General features: G+C 46.1%; 1 protein-coding gene across 4 annotated transcripts in view; it reads left to right on the top strand.

Moving 5' to 3' along the window:
- SLC20A2 (solute carrier family 20 member 2) overlaps positions 1-8,155 on the top strand; it is a 127,758-nt gene extending 119,603 nt beyond the window's left edge. For 3 of the 4 annotated variants that reach the window (XM_025393304.1, XM_025393303.1, XM_025393302.1), the window contains exon 11: positions 6,658-8,155. In XM_025393304.1, coding sequence (XP_025249089.1) covers positions 6,658-6,822 — 165 coding nt within the window. In that variant the 3' untranslated portion in view covers positions 6,823-8,155. The remainder of the gene's footprint in view (positions 1-6,657) is intronic. The other variant, XM_025393306.1, reaches the window with a different exon arrangement.
- Positions 8,156-16,780: the final 8,625 nt, after the last annotated feature.

The following is a 16,780-nucleotide window of genomic DNA, read 5'->3' as shown; positions in this document are numbered from 1 at the left end:
GGTTTCATACATTTTGTATTTCATATCAGAGGACTCAGTTTATCAGATACTTTCCTGGAATAATTCCTTTGAGTAGGGTCAAAAGCCTTAATTGGCCAGGCACAGTGGCCCATGCCTGTAATCCCAGCTACTCGGGAGGCTGAGGCCGGAGAATCGCTTGAACCTGGGAGGCGGAGGTTGTGGTGAGTGGAGATCGAACCATTGCACTCCAGCCTGGGCAACAAGAGCAAAACTACCCCCTGCCCGCCCCCCCCAAAAAAAAAAAAAACAGAAGCCTTAATTGAAGACATAGAAACTGGTCTTGATAAAAGAATCCTCAGACGTTATGTTTCAGCAACTCGTTCATCGTTCTTCCATTCTGTGACCCTTAATCACCTTTGGTCTTTAGCCCTAGCAGATAACACACAGTGCCGCTACTGAGCACAGTCGCTCTTGTGTGTGCTCTTTAATAGGAATTTGGAAGTCATGTTCTGCAGAATGTTTTAATTCCATATTGGGTGGATTGAGATTATTCCTGTTTGTGGATCACCCACATTGTCAATCTTCACTGATGACATAGATGATGATTCAACCACCATTTCAATTTGGAACAGCATATAGGGAACACTACTTATTTCAGATGTAGGATTATAATTTCTAATTTAATTTATAATTCTTGCTCTCTGGTCCCCATTCTTCTCAACAATTTTTTTGCTATAACTACCTGATGATGGCCTTAAACTTTTAGGAGACACACTCGATTTATTAAAAGGGAAGTTAGAACACAGCAAAAAATACCATTTTACATCCACAGAAGACATGATCAGTAACAAAGACATAGTACTCTGGATCTTTTATGAATCAAATAACATATAACTAAATACATAAAATTGTTAAGAACTCAGAAATTACTGTCTTAGCCTATGATAAATGAAGTATAGAAAAAGTATGTGGGAATATGAAGAATTTGAACGTTTATTTAGAGCAGCATAGTTAATAAATACGTACAAACTTTTACCCTGATGATCATATGCCTTCCTGTCAAGCATCATGAAACATTTATAAAAATCCTAAAATCAGAAAACCATGATAAAAATCTCTATAAAATTTTAAAAACAGGCCTGGCATCGTGGCTCACACCTGTAATCCCAGCACTTTGGGAGGCTGAGGTAGGAGGATCACTTGAGTCCAGAAGTTTGAAACCAGTCTGGGCAACATAATGAGGCTCTGTCTCTATTTTATAAAAATTAAAATTTAAATTAAAAAACAATTTTTAAACATACATTTTGCTAACCGTGATCTCTAATTACAATAAAATTAAACTAGAAATTAATTATATATTGAAATAAGAATGTATCCCAACGGAGACTTTTTAATGGGTTTTTAAGGTAGCAATTGAATTAAGGAGTTTAGAAAAATACAATGATAGCTTTCTCAGAAAATAATAAAAGCTATAATAATGTGTGTGTCTGTGGGTGGATACAAATAGCAAAACCTGTGGCAACCAAGTTATGCTAAGATGAAAATTCATATCTTTAAATGGTTTAATTGATCAAAGGGAAAATAAAATAACCAAGTATTAAAATTAGGATTTTATAAAAAGTCCAGGACAATAAAAATTGAGGAAACAGGTTGTAAGAAATATAGAAGCAAAATTAAGTAAAAACAAAATAAGGGGAGAGGAAAGTGGCTACTAATAAAATATCAGATCACATCAAGGAAAAGAGGGAGGGAATGAAGTGGGGGAAGGAGGAAGACATTGTGATGACAGATAGAGAAGACCATTGTTTCCATTATTAAATAAACCACACAGCTATATGCTAAGAATTTGAAAACCCCTGTGAATTATTTTCTGCAACAATATACATGACAAAGAAATATTGGCCTAAGAAGTAGAAAAAAGTGGAAAATCTGACCCAGAACAATAGGATGAAATTAAGGGAGTTCTCCAAAAATAACTGTTCTCACCTAAAAAGGCAAAAAGTTGCTAGGGGTGGGGTGAGTGAGGATACTGCTGACTAGATGAATTAATTAGAATCTTTTCCACTTAAACAAAAAAAGCAGCTCTCACATGATCTAAACTTTCCCACCATGTAGGAGGAAAAACAAAACTAGAAAACCTCTCCCATTTGTGCTCTGGCGTACACCGAATAACCCTAATACCAAACCTAATTTAAAATATCACGAACAATGATATCTCTGTGTACTGATGAATATTGATTGTAAAAACTTTAAGCAAGATGCTGATAAATGACATCAACAATATTTGGCTGGGCGTGGTGCTCACGCCTGTAATTCCAGCACTTTTGGAGGTTGAGGTGGGCATATCACATGAGGTCAGGAGTTCAAGACCAGCCTGGCCAACATGGCAAAACCATATCTCTACTAAAAATACAAAAATTAGCCAGGTGTGGTGGCGGGCGCCTATAATCCCAGCTACTAGGGAGGCTGAGGCAGGACAATTGCTTGAACCCAGGAGACAGAGGTTGCAGTGAGCTGAGATCATGCCACTGCACTTCAGCCTGGGCGACAGAGCAAGACTCCGTCTCAAAACAAAACAATACTATACAAGAACCTTTCAGCAGGACCAAATTGATCAAGATTACCAGAAAGTGGGCTCCCTTCGTGACAGGGCAGGGCTGCATCACCCACCACCAGCGCCTGTGCAGGGCTAGGCCCTTGCAGGGGCTCAAGATGGGTATATGGGCAGCTTCAGTATAATATGCCTTAGCAATCCACTTAAAAAGAAAAAAAAAAAAAGATGTCTGTTGAGATATAAGCCAAAAAGACATTTTATGATACTCAATTTTTCTTTTTTTTTTTTTCTTTCTTTTTTTTTTGAGACAGCATTTCACTCTTGTTGCCCAGGCTGGAGTGCAATGGCATGATCTTGGCTCACCACAACCTCTGCCTCCCGGGTTCAAGCAATTCTCCTCCCTCAGCCTCCCAAGTAGCTGGGATTACAGGTGTGCGGCACCACACCCGGCTAATTTTGTATTTTTAGTAGAGACAGGGTTTCTCCATGTTGGTCAGGCTGGTCTTGAACTCCCGACCTCAGGTGGTCTGCCCACCTCGGCCTCCCAAAGTGCTGGGATTACAGGCGTGAGCCACCGCGGCCGGCCAATATTCAGTATTTCTAAAACACTACTAGAGTTCATAAGAGTGACCAAGTCCAAGATAAAAATAGAAAAATCCAGCACTTATTCGTCAACAATAGCCAATTAGAAAATGTAACGGAAGGGAAAAAAACTGCCATCATAATTGCAGCAAAAATAAAAGGTATCTCAGAATTATCCTAATAAGCACTGTGAGTGGCACCAGGTACAGTGGTGTGTTCCTGTAGTCCCAGCTACTCAGGAGGCTGAGAGCACGAGGACAGCCCGAACCCAGGAGTTCAAGACCAGTCTAGGCAACATAGTAAGACCCCATTTCTAAATAACTAAATAAATAATTTTTTAAAGAAGAAATGTGAGTGATATATATGGAAGAGGCATAAAACTGCTCAGAGGTATAAAAAGATAATCTGAATATGAGACGTAACATGCTATTGGATGGGAAAACCAGATGTTGTAATGAAGTCACTTCTCCCTAAATACATCCTGAACAGGATTTTACTTGGAACTTTACAAAATGAGACTAAAGAATACATTTTGGTGAAATAAATTATCAGCAATATAATGATCTAACAAGAAAACTGATCTAACAAGAAATGATCTAATAAGAAAACTGAAAGGAGAAACTAGCCTTACCTGACATGTAATGTCATATAAGGAAACAAAAGTCAAGAGTAGGTCCTGGGAGGAGGGGTTGGGAACTGGGCATTAGTGTTTTATGGGGCAGTTTCCATGTGGGATGATGGAAAAGGTTCTGGAGACGGATTGTGGAGATGGTCTGCAAAACAATGTGATGGTACTTAATGCCTCTAAATGGTATGCTGAAAAGTTACTAAAACTGTAAGTTTTATGTTATGTATATTTTACCACAACAATTTTTAAAAGTAGATACCTGGATAAGAACAGAGTAGATAGCAATGGATGGAACCTGTTCCATATGAGCATATATTTTGAAAAAGGGAAAATTTAACCAGTAAGTAAGTGTTTGAAAGGTTGGATAGCTGACTGTCAGTCTAGAAAAACAAAATTAGACCACTCTCAAAATACATGAATGTAAATCTGATGGCTTAAATAATATTTTTTAAATATTCTTAAATTTAGAGTAAAATGGAACTTTATTTTAGAAAAATAAAATGGAATTAAATATTTGTCAAATATTCAAGCCAAAGATAAATCACAGAAGAAAATTATAGCATATTTTACTGCATGAAGTTAGAAACTTGAAAGTGAAACAAAGCAAAATACTACCTAGAGAAAATATGTGTATTCAATATCACAGAGTTAATATCATTATTCAGTGAAGACTACACATAAATAAGGAACACATTAGATTTTATGTAAATGGACAAAATACATGAAGAGACATTTTTTTTTTTTTTTTTTTTGAGACGAAGCCTCACTCTGTCGCCCAGGCTGGAGTGCAGTGGCACAATCTCGGCTCACTGCAACCTCCGCCTCCCCAGTTCAAGCGATTCTCCTGCCTCGGCCTTCTGAGTAGCTGGGACTACAGGTGTGTGCCACCATGCCCAGCTAATTTTTTGTATTTTTGGTAGAGACAGGGTTTCACCATGTTAGCCAGGATGGTCTCGATCTTCTGACCTCGTATCCGCCCGCCTTGGCCTCCCAAAGTGCTGGGATTACAGGTGTGAGCCACTGCGCCTGGCCGACAATTTGTATATGTCAAAGCTAGAGAGAGTGAAATTCAGTAAATATATTTTTAAAAGTTCAGCCTTAATTGTTATTAAAGATATGCAAATTAAAGCAGCAACAGTGCATCTTTTTGCCAGTTAATTAGCAAAAAAAAGAACAACTTACATGATATTTATCATGCGCTGATATTCACAGATTATGGATGACACTACATTTACAGCTGTTTATAAAACTATTTGTCATTAGGTATTAAGATCCTAAAACATGTTGGGAGAGGAAAGAGCTCTTCCTTGAAGTAGAACTCCATGTGAGAAATTGGAATGGAGTTTGGTAAATCACCATTTTATTTTATTTTATTTCTTTTTATTTTATTTTTTTGAGACTGAGTCTCATTCTGTTGCCCAGGCTGGAGTGCAGTATCGCTATCTTGGCTCACTGCAAGTAGCTGGGATTCCAGGTGTGCACCACCACACCCGGCTAATTTTTGTATTTTTAGTAGAGATGGGGTTTCACCATGTTGGTCAGGCTGGTCTCGAACTCCTGACCTCAAGTGATCCACACACCTCGGCCTCCTGAAGTGCTGGAATTACAGGCATGAGCCACCACGCCCAGCCTGGTAAATCACCATTTTATAGCCATCATCATAAACATTGGATTGTGAAATCTTTAGCAGAAGGGGAAAGTGAGGTTTGATAAGACGCAGGATATTTTAATCATATTAAAATGCCTCTTCACAGATTGTGGCAAATGTCAAAAATTAGTGAATTTGGGTAAAGAGAAAACAGGAGTTCTTGCAGCTTTTCTCTAAGTTTCAAATTATTTCAAGATACATTTTAAATGTTCCCTGTTAACTACAGTCGATTTCAGGGAATTTTTTTTTTTTTTGAGACAGAGTCTTGCTCTGTCGCCCAGGCTGGAGTGCAGTGGCGTGATCTTGGCTTACTGCAAGCTCCGCCTCCCGGGTTCACGCCATTCTCTTGCCTCAGCCTCCTGAGTAGCTGGGACTACAGGCGCCCGCCACCACGCCTGGCTAATTTTTTGTATTTTTAGTAAAGACAGGTTTTCACCGTATTAGCCAGGATGGTCTCGATCTCCTGACCTCATGATTCGCCCACCTCAGCCTCCCAAAGTGCTGGGATTACAGGCGTGAGCCACTGCGCCCGGCCGGGAATATTATTTTTAAAGCCAAAATCCAGCCTGGGCACAGTGGCTCACACCTGTAATCCCAGCACTTTGGGAGGTCGAGGCAGGCTGATCACTTGAGGCCAGGAGTTTGAGACCAGCCTGACCAACATGACAAAACCCCATCTCTACTAAAAAATATGAAAATTAGCTGGATGTGGTGGCGCTTGCCTGTAATCCCAGCTACTCAGGAGGCTGAGACAGGAGAATCACTTGCACCTGGGAGACGGAGGTTGCAGTGAGCTGAGATTGCACCACTGCACTTCAGCACTTTAGGAGGCCGAGGAGGGAGGGTCACTTGAGGTGAGGAGTTTGAGATCAGCCTGGCCAACATGGTGAAACTCCGTCTCTACTAAAAATATGAAAATTAGCCGAGGGTGGTGGCGCACACCTGTAATCCCAGCTGCTCAGGAGGCTAAGGCAGGAGAATTGCTTGAACCTGGAAGATGGAGGTTGCAGTAAGCTGAGATCACGCCACTGCACTCCAGCCTGGGAGACAGAATGAGACTCTGTCTCAAAACAACTATATAAAAACTATATAAAGAGCTATATGCTGAAGAGAAGAATACCCAAACAATTCTACCTAAAATCTAAGCTATTTTACAAGCTTTAACAAATGTAGGGGACTGGGTAATGTAGTAGAGCTTGTTTCTGAGATTAGCCCACGTACCTTGGTTGAGTATAGCCTTTGTGGCTCACCTGTTTTTACTTTGCAATGTCTGTACTCCCACAGGTGGGCTCAGTGGTGGCCGTGGGCTGGATCCGCTCCCGCAAGGCTGTGGACTGGCGCCTTTTTCGGAACATCTTCGTGGCCTGGTTCGTGACCGTCCCTGTGGCTGGGCTGTTCAGCGCTGCTGTCATGGCTCTTCTCATGTATGGGATCCTTCCATATGTGTGATTTGTCTTCTTCCAGCTGCAAACAGCTAAAGGGATGGTCTGGTGTGGGCGTGTGGGAAACACGTGCCCTCGTGCCACACATACACATCCTGGCCTTGCACGGTTCTCATGACCAGCTCTCTGCCTCCCTTCCAGGAGGCTCCATCCCACACCATTCACCCGGGCTGCGGAGACTCACCTTCTCGAGCTAACTTAACTACTGTACATAATAATATGTATTAAACTGGTATCCTGGTGATATAATGTGGTGCAGTTACTTATATATTAAATATCTATTGTATCCATAGAATAGGCAGCGTTATTTCAAACATATTCAAGTTGGAAGTGGAAATCATTGCCTAGAAGTCAATATTCAGTAAATCTTGTACATAACTATTTCGATGGCAAATGTTAAGCCTTTTAAAAGGAAAGAGTAGATTGGAAAATGATTTTTTTCCAAATGATGTTTTTCCCTTCTAATATACTATAAGGTGATGAGCTTCAGGACAGGCGACACGACCCTGCAGAGGCCGCGTGCCATGGGATGCCAGCGGGATGGGAGCTCACAAGTGCTTTCACTGAAGATTTGTTCATATATTGTGTATTGATTCTTGTGTAATATATCATCATTGCTTTTGTAAATACGTAAAACTGTAATTTTTTAATGGTGTGCTTCCCTTATACTTTTTTGATCAGAGAATTTTGGAAAGTACCAAAGAAGCAGGGGAATCGTTGGCCAGTGTTACATTTTCACAGTCTGTCTCCCACCCTCACTGATCATGCCTGCCCCGGAGCAGCGTGTGGCGGTGACACTGTCACCCAGCATGCGCCACGCCGTGGCTCCCACCAGCAGTGCCACCGCCGCCACCACACCCCAGATCCCACCCGCCCTGCAGTGGCCTTTCCTTGTCATCAGAGTAGAGAATGCACAGGTGTTGGTGAGGGCGTGCGGCTGAGCACTACATGTCAAGTCCAGGGTCAGTTTTCATCCCAATTCTCCCGGCAGCCCGAAGAATGGATCCTTGTCTCAAATGTGAGCACAAAGGAGGCTTTTTCTGTGCTTTGACATTCTAGCAGTTCAGGGATGGCAGGGAGGGGAAATCCTGGACGCTGGATGGAGTATTTCTCTGAGGCCCACACAAAGCTGGACATCCCCAGGCTCTACTCTATCCCATTGGAGTCTCTTTTGATAGCGGGAGGGAGGAAGTACGACTAATGTTGGAGCCTGAAACTATGGAAATGCTGCTAAAATTTTTATATTGACAAACATTTTCTTGGTACTTCATTGTGATTTTTCATTAATCAACCATATTAAATTTATAATAAAAAATGCCCCTCGGAAGTTTGCCTCTGAAGCCTTTTCCTCAATATTGACAATTTTTCTTTCAGAGTTTCCACAGAAACCAAAGCTATAAAATTTGGTCCTTGTATTTTTTCACATACCCTTTGTTCATTTCCCTTATTTGACTACTGTACAGGTTTGTACAGAAAACACAGGTGAGCAGGAAAGGGAGGCATGGCATCCCCGCCCCGCACTCAGAAACCCACAGTCAGCAGCTCATGGAGCAGTCGGTTGCCACGTTCAGGGCTGAGGACCAAGCAGGGAAGTGCAGGTCTTATCCTTTGCTCAAGCAGCCAAAAACACCCTGGCTTGCAGCTTCTGGAGCCCCCAGAGGGAAACCCCTTAATCCTCTGCAGCGGTGGCGGCACAAGCTCCAACTCCCTTAGGAGCTGTGAAGGCGACAGATGAAGCAAAGTGGCAGGTATAAAAAATGCATCTTGTGACTGGGCGTGGTGGCTCACGCCTGTAATCCCAGCACTTTGTGAGGCTGAGGCTGGTGGATCATGAGGTCAGGAGATGGCGACCTTCCTGACCAACATGGTGAAACCCCCATTTCTACTAAAATACAAAAAAATTAGACGGCATGGTAGCGTGCACCTGTAGTCCCAGCTACTTGGGAGGCTGAGGCAGGGGAATTTGCTTGAACCCCGGAGGCAGAGGTTGCAGTGAGCCGAGATTGTGCCACTGCACTCTAGCCTGGTGACAAAGACTCCATCTCAAAAAAAAAAAAAAAAAAATGCATCTCCACTAAGAGCCCTGCCCTTTCTGGTGTTTAAAATGGCACCTTAAGCCCTTCATTTCCCCACTTCAAGAAAAGATCGATTTTCCTCCCAAATCTATGTAAGTAATAGCACAACACAATGCAGGTGAACCTTGTGCAGCCCAAACAGTGCAGGATTCAGGCAGAGACATGTTAGCCACCCCTGTCCAGGGAGGAGGGCTGCCACCTGGGAGCCCCAGCCCGGCCCGGCAGGCAGGACAGGCAGGATGGCAGAGGCAGCATCTTGGGATGAGAGGGGAACAGGCCACACTCACCACGTTGAGCATTCTTGTGACTGAGCACAGGCGCCTCAGTGGCAGTTCTGGGAGAAGCCTCGCCTACCCACACCCCTGCCCAGCCTCGCTGTGATCTGACACACAGGGCCGCCTGGCCAGCCAATCCCCGACAAGGGAGAGAAGTCACTCCACCTGGGACCCCTCCTGCAAGGTGGCTCCTGTGGGTGGCTGGGGGTGCTGCAAGCCAAGGGCGGGAAAGCAGAGTGCCCAGGGAGCCAAGCGAGGTGGTGGGAGAGTTTGGTCAGCTGAGGCCAAGCACGGACCATCTCCAAGCCGGAGGGGACGCTGGCAGAGGCTCCCTGTCTTGGGCCACCAGCCCACAGTTCTACCCAGAGAATCTTTCCTGAGTTCACCGGCCTCTTCCTCTGATAATGCAGAGTCCTCAGACAGATGGAACCCCGGCCTGCTGCTCACTGCGATTCTTTTCATGGGATCCCTTTACTCCACCTGAGAGAACCGTGGGGAGGCCTAGAGACTCCTCTCTTTCCTGCTGTCTGGGCTTCTCTGAGGGGGCAAAGTCTGGATGCTGTCAGAGGAGCTTGAGTTCCGAAGACAATGGTCTTTTTTAACTTCATTACTGCTTTTCCAAAGGGAATGAACTTTTTTTTTTTAGACAGTCTCTGTAACCCAAGCTGGAGTACAATGGCGCGATCTCAGCTCACTGCAACCTCTATCTCCCATGCTCAAGTGATTCTTGTGCCTCAGCCTCCCGAGTAGCTGGGACTACAGGCACCCACCACCACACCCGGCTTTTTTTTTTTTTTTTTTTTGCTGTCTCTTTGTTGAGATGGAGTCTCACTCTGTCGCCCAGGCTGGAGTGCAATGGCACAATCTCAGCTCACTGCAACCTCTGCCACCAGGGTTCAAGCAATTCTCCTGCCTCAGCCTCCTGAGTAGCTGGGACTACAGGTGCCTGCCACCGCACCTGGCTATTTTTTTTTTTTTTTTTGTATTTTTAGTAGAGACGGGGTTTCACCATCTTAGTCAGGCTGGTCTTGAACTCCTGACCTCATGATCCACCCGCCTCAGCCTCCCAAAGATATTTGGGATTACAGGTGTGAGTGACCACTCCCGGCCAGGAATGAACTTTAGAGCAAATATCTAGACACAACAGATTCATTTTCAACAAGATAATTTTTTTAAATAAGCCCTCTCCACCTCGCCTTCTTTAAAGAAGCTGAATCCTTAATCAGTAGAGATCTCAAGCTGCAGAATAAACATTTAAAATCAGCATCGTTCAGGATGACATGTAAAGATCTCTGGCCTCTGGGTTTATTTGATGACAAAGTGAGGTGACGAAAAGGCCCTCTGTGTAGCTGGCACAGTGAGTTTTGAGGCATCCCAGGACGAGGCTGTTGCTGATCTGTGCTTGTCCAGGGCAGACCACACTTGCCAGTGCCTTGAAGGGTCCTGGAGTCTGGCAGAACCGGGCTCAGAGGTCAGCTCCTGCTTCACTAACCCTGGGCCACTTCCATTGCTCCTATTAGAGCCAGTTTTCTTGTGTACAAAATGGGCCAAGGGACCCTTTCCCAGGAGTGTGAGGAATCAGGGCATCGGCATGAAAAAGGGATCACCCCAGGGCCTGGCACCAAGCAGGGGCTCCCTGGGTAAGCATTTGTCCCTCTCATGAGTGAATCCTTTATTTTTATGGGTGATTCCCCTCAGGAGGACGACTCTCAGGACAGCATTAATGGGATGATCAAGAAAAGGAATAGAAAAGAGACCACAGTTAAAACAAAACCACTAGAGACAAGAACGCTAGCGAGTTGGTTTCCTGCATGATGGGGGACTGGGGAGACCTGTAGAATGTGGTTACATAAGTGGGCAGTGGAGCTCTGCTCTTGGATTAACTGTCACCCTCTTAAATATTTTTATGTTTTATTATATTGAAAAAACAATAGGCCAACCGCAGTGGCTCACAACTGTAACCCCAGCACTTTGGGAGACTGAGGCGGGTGGATCACTTGAGATCAGAAGTTCAAGACCAGCCTGGACAAAATGGTGAAACCCTCTACTAAAAATACAAAAAAAAATTAGCCGGGTGTGGTGGCACACACCTATAATCCCAGCTACTTGGGAGGCTGAGGCAGAACTGCTTGAACCCAGGAGGCAGAGGTTGCAGTGAGCTGAGATCATGCCATTGCACTCCAACCTGGGCAACTGGAGAGCGAAACTGTATCTCAAAAAAAAAAAAAAAGCATGACTCATATTATGAAAAAAAAAAGTCACTTATATCCCATCATCCTGCCAGCACTCCTCTGAAACATTTTCATTTCCCTTATTTTACTGGATCTTTGAAACACCTGTAGCTGGCCGGCCACTGCAGGCACAAAAGCCCCGAATGAGAAAAAGTTTCGGGGCCAACTCGTCTGGGGCCAGGGCAGGCCCCAGGCTTCCTGGCCTTATCTGGAGTCTTCTGGTTCAGCAACAGCCAGGCCCGTCCACAGCTGTGGTCTCCATAAAAGGGGACTGTGGGTAGGCCCAGGAGGAAGTTCCAGGAAGGAGCACTGCGAGAGGTGGCTAGGAGCTTGGAAAGGAAGCCTAGGAAGAGAGGGTGAGGGCTCATTCCGCCTGTTTCTATAAACGAAACACGAGAAATCAATATGATCTTAAGTGAAGGGTTTCAGACTCAGTGAGGATGAGCATCTGCTCTCTGTGTGGCTAGAACAAAATCTACTTACACAGCAAAAGGGATTTGGGCCAGAGTAAGATGGAGAATTTCCTTGCTTTTCCCGAGACTTGCCATTTAGAGGTTAAACCAGACCCTGATTAGAGACTGCAATGAGTGGTAGGGAGTGGGGCAAGGAGGTCAAAAGTAAGAGGGTCTTAAAGGGCTCCAGGCAGAAAGCACGGACGAGGAAGCTGTGGGCATCTCTGTTTGGCAGCAACACCAGCGGCACCTGGTGGGGTTGAGTTTAATTGCAACTATAACTATCTGTCCCTTTCGATTGCAGCAGTGAAGTCACCTCACTGAGTGTTAATTATACCATAATTCAGAGTTGCAAGAAATGCTCAGAAGTGCCAGGAATGGTCTGTGTTTCTTTGGTGGTCACAGGGAACTGTGATCGCCTGCCGAAGGAGAACCTCGGTCCCTAAACAGAAATCCCCTTGCCTGGGAGGCCTGACCAAGGTTCGCCTGCCTGAGGGCTCCTGTTCAGCAAACATCATCCACCAGTGCCTATCACCTGGCACGCGACGGCCTGGCCGCTGCAGGAAGGAAGACAGAGAGGCCTCCAGTGCTCGTGGGCAGAGGAGAGACAGGCACACAGCTGCAGCACAGCGCTTGCCGCCCAGGCTGTGTTCACCGGAGCTGGGAGAGGTCGGGACTTACAGAACAGAGGCGGCAATGCGGCCGAGACTCCATGTGAGAAGGGCACCCAACGCACAGGTTCCGCCTGGGGAACGGTGACTTTTGGATGCCTGCATAATTTCCGAGGAGAGACATCTGCCAGGCAGCTCGAAATAAAGGTTTGGAGTTCAAGAGGGAGTTCTGCTATGGAGAAATGCTTCGGGAAAGAGCTTCAGGAGGCAGCTGTCCAGGAGGCAGGTGAGAGTGGCAGTTTACCGAGCAGGGCGGGTTATGAGCCCCGGAAGGCGGCAAGCACAAGCTCCACTCCCCTAGCCCCAGGCTTGGACGCCCTCCACAGGTGGGCAGCCAGATCCCGGGGAGGGCCGGGGCCAACTGTGCCTACGCTGCACAGGAATGCTGTGCCCCGTCCTTAACCTTCCTTCCACGTGACTGGACCCCATTTGGAATCCACTTTTTCTTCCTACCCCCTTTAATCCACTCCGCCAGAGGAAAGGAGTGTATTTGGTAACTATTGGGGAAGAAGGAACTGGGCGTGTTGGAGTCAGCCCCCCTTGGGAGGGAGGCTGACCTCAGAACACAGGCGCTCCGGTCTCCTCCGGGCCATCCAACCTCTGCAGGAGGGGAGGCCTGCCCGGCCCGACATTGCCGGTGACTAACGCTAAGCCACAGCCTCACCAGGCCTTTCTCGGTGGGAAAAGCGACATTCATGGAGGTCTATCCAATAGCACCCTGTCCTAATTTACAATTCGCTGTTTCTTTAAGAGACGGGGCTCTCTTTATGTTGCCCAGGCTGGTCTCGAATTCCTAGGCTTAAGAGCTACTCCAGCCTTGGCCTCCGAAAGTTTTAGGATTCCCGGCGTGAACCACCGCGCGGCCACACCGCGCGGCCATGATTTGTTCAAAGCTGGGCAAGGCCGGCGGCGCTAGTATCCCACCACCCTTCCCTGAGAGGCCGCTGGGGCGCAGTGCGGCCCACGATTAAGGGCGCGCGGGATCTGAAAATGCCCCTCGTGCTAACACACACGTCTTCACCCAGAACCGGGGTGTGGGTTACAGGGGAGGCAGCACCTGAGCGCCAGCACTGGTATGGTGGGCAAGGGAAAAGGGGGCTTTGCTTCTCAAGGGCAGCCGAGGAAGCGGCATGCGGAAGGCCGGGCTTGGCGTGGGGACCCCAAGCGTTTACAGAGAACGCTCAGAGGGCCGCGCGGCTCCGGCCCCTTCTGAGCTCCCTTCCGAGTCCCCGCGCTAGAAGCTGAGGCTCAGAAAGGTAACAGCGAGCCTCCGAGAACAGGCACAGGAAACCAGACGAAACCGTAGGACAGCACTGTCCTCCTCTGTCCCTTAAGCAGACCCTCGGCATAGGACGACGGTCAGCGATGCACCGCGACATCGTCCCGGTCACTTGCGGGAAAATTAGTATGTAAAATAGGATGCGTTCACTTAACATTTGGCTCATGCCTGTAATCCCAGCACTTTGGGAGGCCGAGGCGGGTGGATCACCTGAGGTCAGGAGTTCCAGATGAGCCTGGCCAGCATGGTGAAACCCCGCCCTCTACTAAAAACACAAAAAAGTAGCTGGGCGTGGTGGCTGGCACCTGTAATCCCAGCTACTCGGGAGGCTGAGGCAGGAAAATCGCTTGAACCCAGGAGGCGAAGGTTGCAGGGACCGAAATCGTGCAGCCTGGGCGACACAGTGAGACTCCGCCTCAAAAACAACAAAAAGAAAAGAAAAGAAAAACCCCATGCTTGTTAGTCTCTTACCACAAGAAACACTCGTCCTCCTGCGTCACCCTCCATCGGGGGAGCCTTGCTAAGGGCAGCGAGCGGAAACCAGGGCGTCTCCCCTAGGCCGGAACCGTGCTCCACGTGGGACGCCCGCCAGCCAGTGCAGCCGCTGGGCCTCCGCCTCCTCCAAACTGTAAGAGTCCTAAGAGCTTTTTCCTGATTACAGAAATAATGCGAAACTTGCTTTAGAAAACTGGAAAAGTATACAGTAAATAAGGATATTTATAATTCCACCTTCCTGAGATAATGAGTATTAACATTTTGGAGCATTTTCTATATTTGCAATCACATTTTTAAAAATAAAATATTAATATAAACCTAGAGGCATATCCCTTTCATCCACTTCAAGCCATCAATACAAATAACTTCCACCCAAGAAACAGAGGCCTCAGGGTTCCCCTGCTGCCCCTTCCTCTCTGTCCCTTACCTGCAGGTGGAATAGTCCTGCCTCTGACACAGAGCCAGGGTCCCGGGCAGCTCATTCATCCCCCATACCCCAGAGGGACGCCGGCAGCCACTGTTGGCCCACGGGGCCCCCTCCACACTCGCGCTGCAGGGAAGGGCCTTCCAGTAAAAGACACAAGGTGAATTATACTAAGTTACAGTTCACCCCTTCTCACCCCTTTTCCATTTGTTTTACTTTATCTCTGGTAATGGTGGTTCAACCCACAAATATAACATCAGAGAAATAGAACTGTCATGTGGTTGGTATCATAGATGTTTTCTGACATACATGCCATCTAGTTCCTACCCAGTTACCCCTAATTTGGGTAAAGGATATTGTCTAGTTAAGATCATCTTTGAGGGAGGATACCTTGCACTGACATTTCCAAAAAGCAAATGTGTCTAGTTGTTTGTAAGACAACTCATGTGGAAATGCAGCAAGGAATCTGAAGGGGCAAAGGAGAACTGTAAATAACCAGTCAACACAGTTCCATCTCACTGGCAATGGAGGGAAAGCAAAAAAAAACAAGCTATCATTCTCACCCATAAAATGTAAAAACTTCAAACTTAGGTAACAGTCAAAATATTGCTGAGGATGGGCCGGGCGCTGTGGCTCACGCCTATAATCCCAGCACTTTGGGAGACCAAGGTGGGAGGATCATGAGGTCAGGAGTTCGAGACCAGGCTGGCCAACATGGTAAAACCCCGTCTCTACTAAAAATACAAAAATTAGCCCAGCGTGGTGGCACACATCTATAATCCCAGCTACTCAGGAGGCTGAAGCAGAATTGCTTGAACCTGGGAAGCGGAGGTTGCAGTGAACCAAGATCACCCCATTGCACTGCAGCCTGGGCAACTGGAGTAGCAATTTGCAAGACTCCATCTCAAAAAATAAACAAAAATTAAAATTAAAAAAAAATACTGAGGATGTGGGGAAATGGACACTCAAACACCATCGATATAGAAATTGGTACAAAATTTTTGGAGGGCAAGTCTGTACTACTTAGCAAATGCATATGCCCTATGGCTCAGCAATTTCAATTCTAGAAATCTATTCTACAGAACTACACTGTCCAATATCCAATATAGTAGCCACTGGCCACGTTATTTAAATTTAATTAAAATTAAATTAAGCCTGGGCAACATGGTGAAACCCAACCTCTACAAAAAAATACAAAAATTAGCCAGGTGTGCTGGCATGAGCCTGTCGTCCCAGCTACTCAGGAAGCTGAGATGGGAGGATCACCTGAGCCTGGGGAGGTTGAGGCTGCAGTGAGCCATGATCACACCACTGCATTCCAGCCCAGGCAACACAGCAAGACTGTCTCAAAAAATTAATTTAATTTGAATTAAAATTTTAGTTCTTCAGTTCCCCTAGTTGCATTTCAGGTGATCCATAGTCCTATGTGGCTAGTGCCTGCCACACAGGATAGTGCAGAGACAGATCACCTTCATCACCCAGAAAGCTCTGCTGGGCAGTGCTGGCACAGGAACAGTCACAGAAATAGACAAGGGGCCGGGCGCGGTGGCACACACCTGTAATCCCAGCACTTTGGGAGGCCAAGGCAGGCAGATTCCTTGAGGTCAGGGGTTCAAGACCAGCCTGGCCAACATGGTGAAACCCCATCTCTACTAAAAAAAAATTAGCCAGGCATCATGGCAGACGCCTATAGTCCCAGCTACTCAGGAGACTGAGGCAGGATAATTGCCTGAACCCAGGAGGCAGAGGTTGCAGAGAGCCAAGATTGCGCCACTGTACTCTAGCCTGGGAGACAGAGCAAGACTCAATCTCAAAAAAGAGAAAAAAAAAAAAAAAAGACAAGGACATTCAATGCAGCATTGTTTATAAAGCAAAAAACTGAATATAAGCAAAAAAGGGGAATAGTTAAGTAATGTCACATTTATACTACAGCATGCAAAAAACAAAAATATGAAGCAGACGTGAGCAAATAGTATACTGCAAAACAAGATATCCAATTTTTTTTTTTTAGATGGAGTCTCACTCTTGTCACCCAGGCTGGAGTGCAATGGCGCCATCTCAGC

This window comes from Theropithecus gelada, chromosome 8, assembly GCF_003255815.1.
Source record: "Theropithecus gelada isolate Dixy chromosome 8, Tgel_1.0, whole genome shotgun sequence".
Lineage (NCBI taxonomy): Eukaryota > Metazoa > Chordata > Mammalia > Primates > Cercopithecidae > Theropithecus > Theropithecus gelada.
Note: the sequence above shows the minus strand (reverse complement) of the source record. Positions and strands in the feature narration are given on the sequence as shown.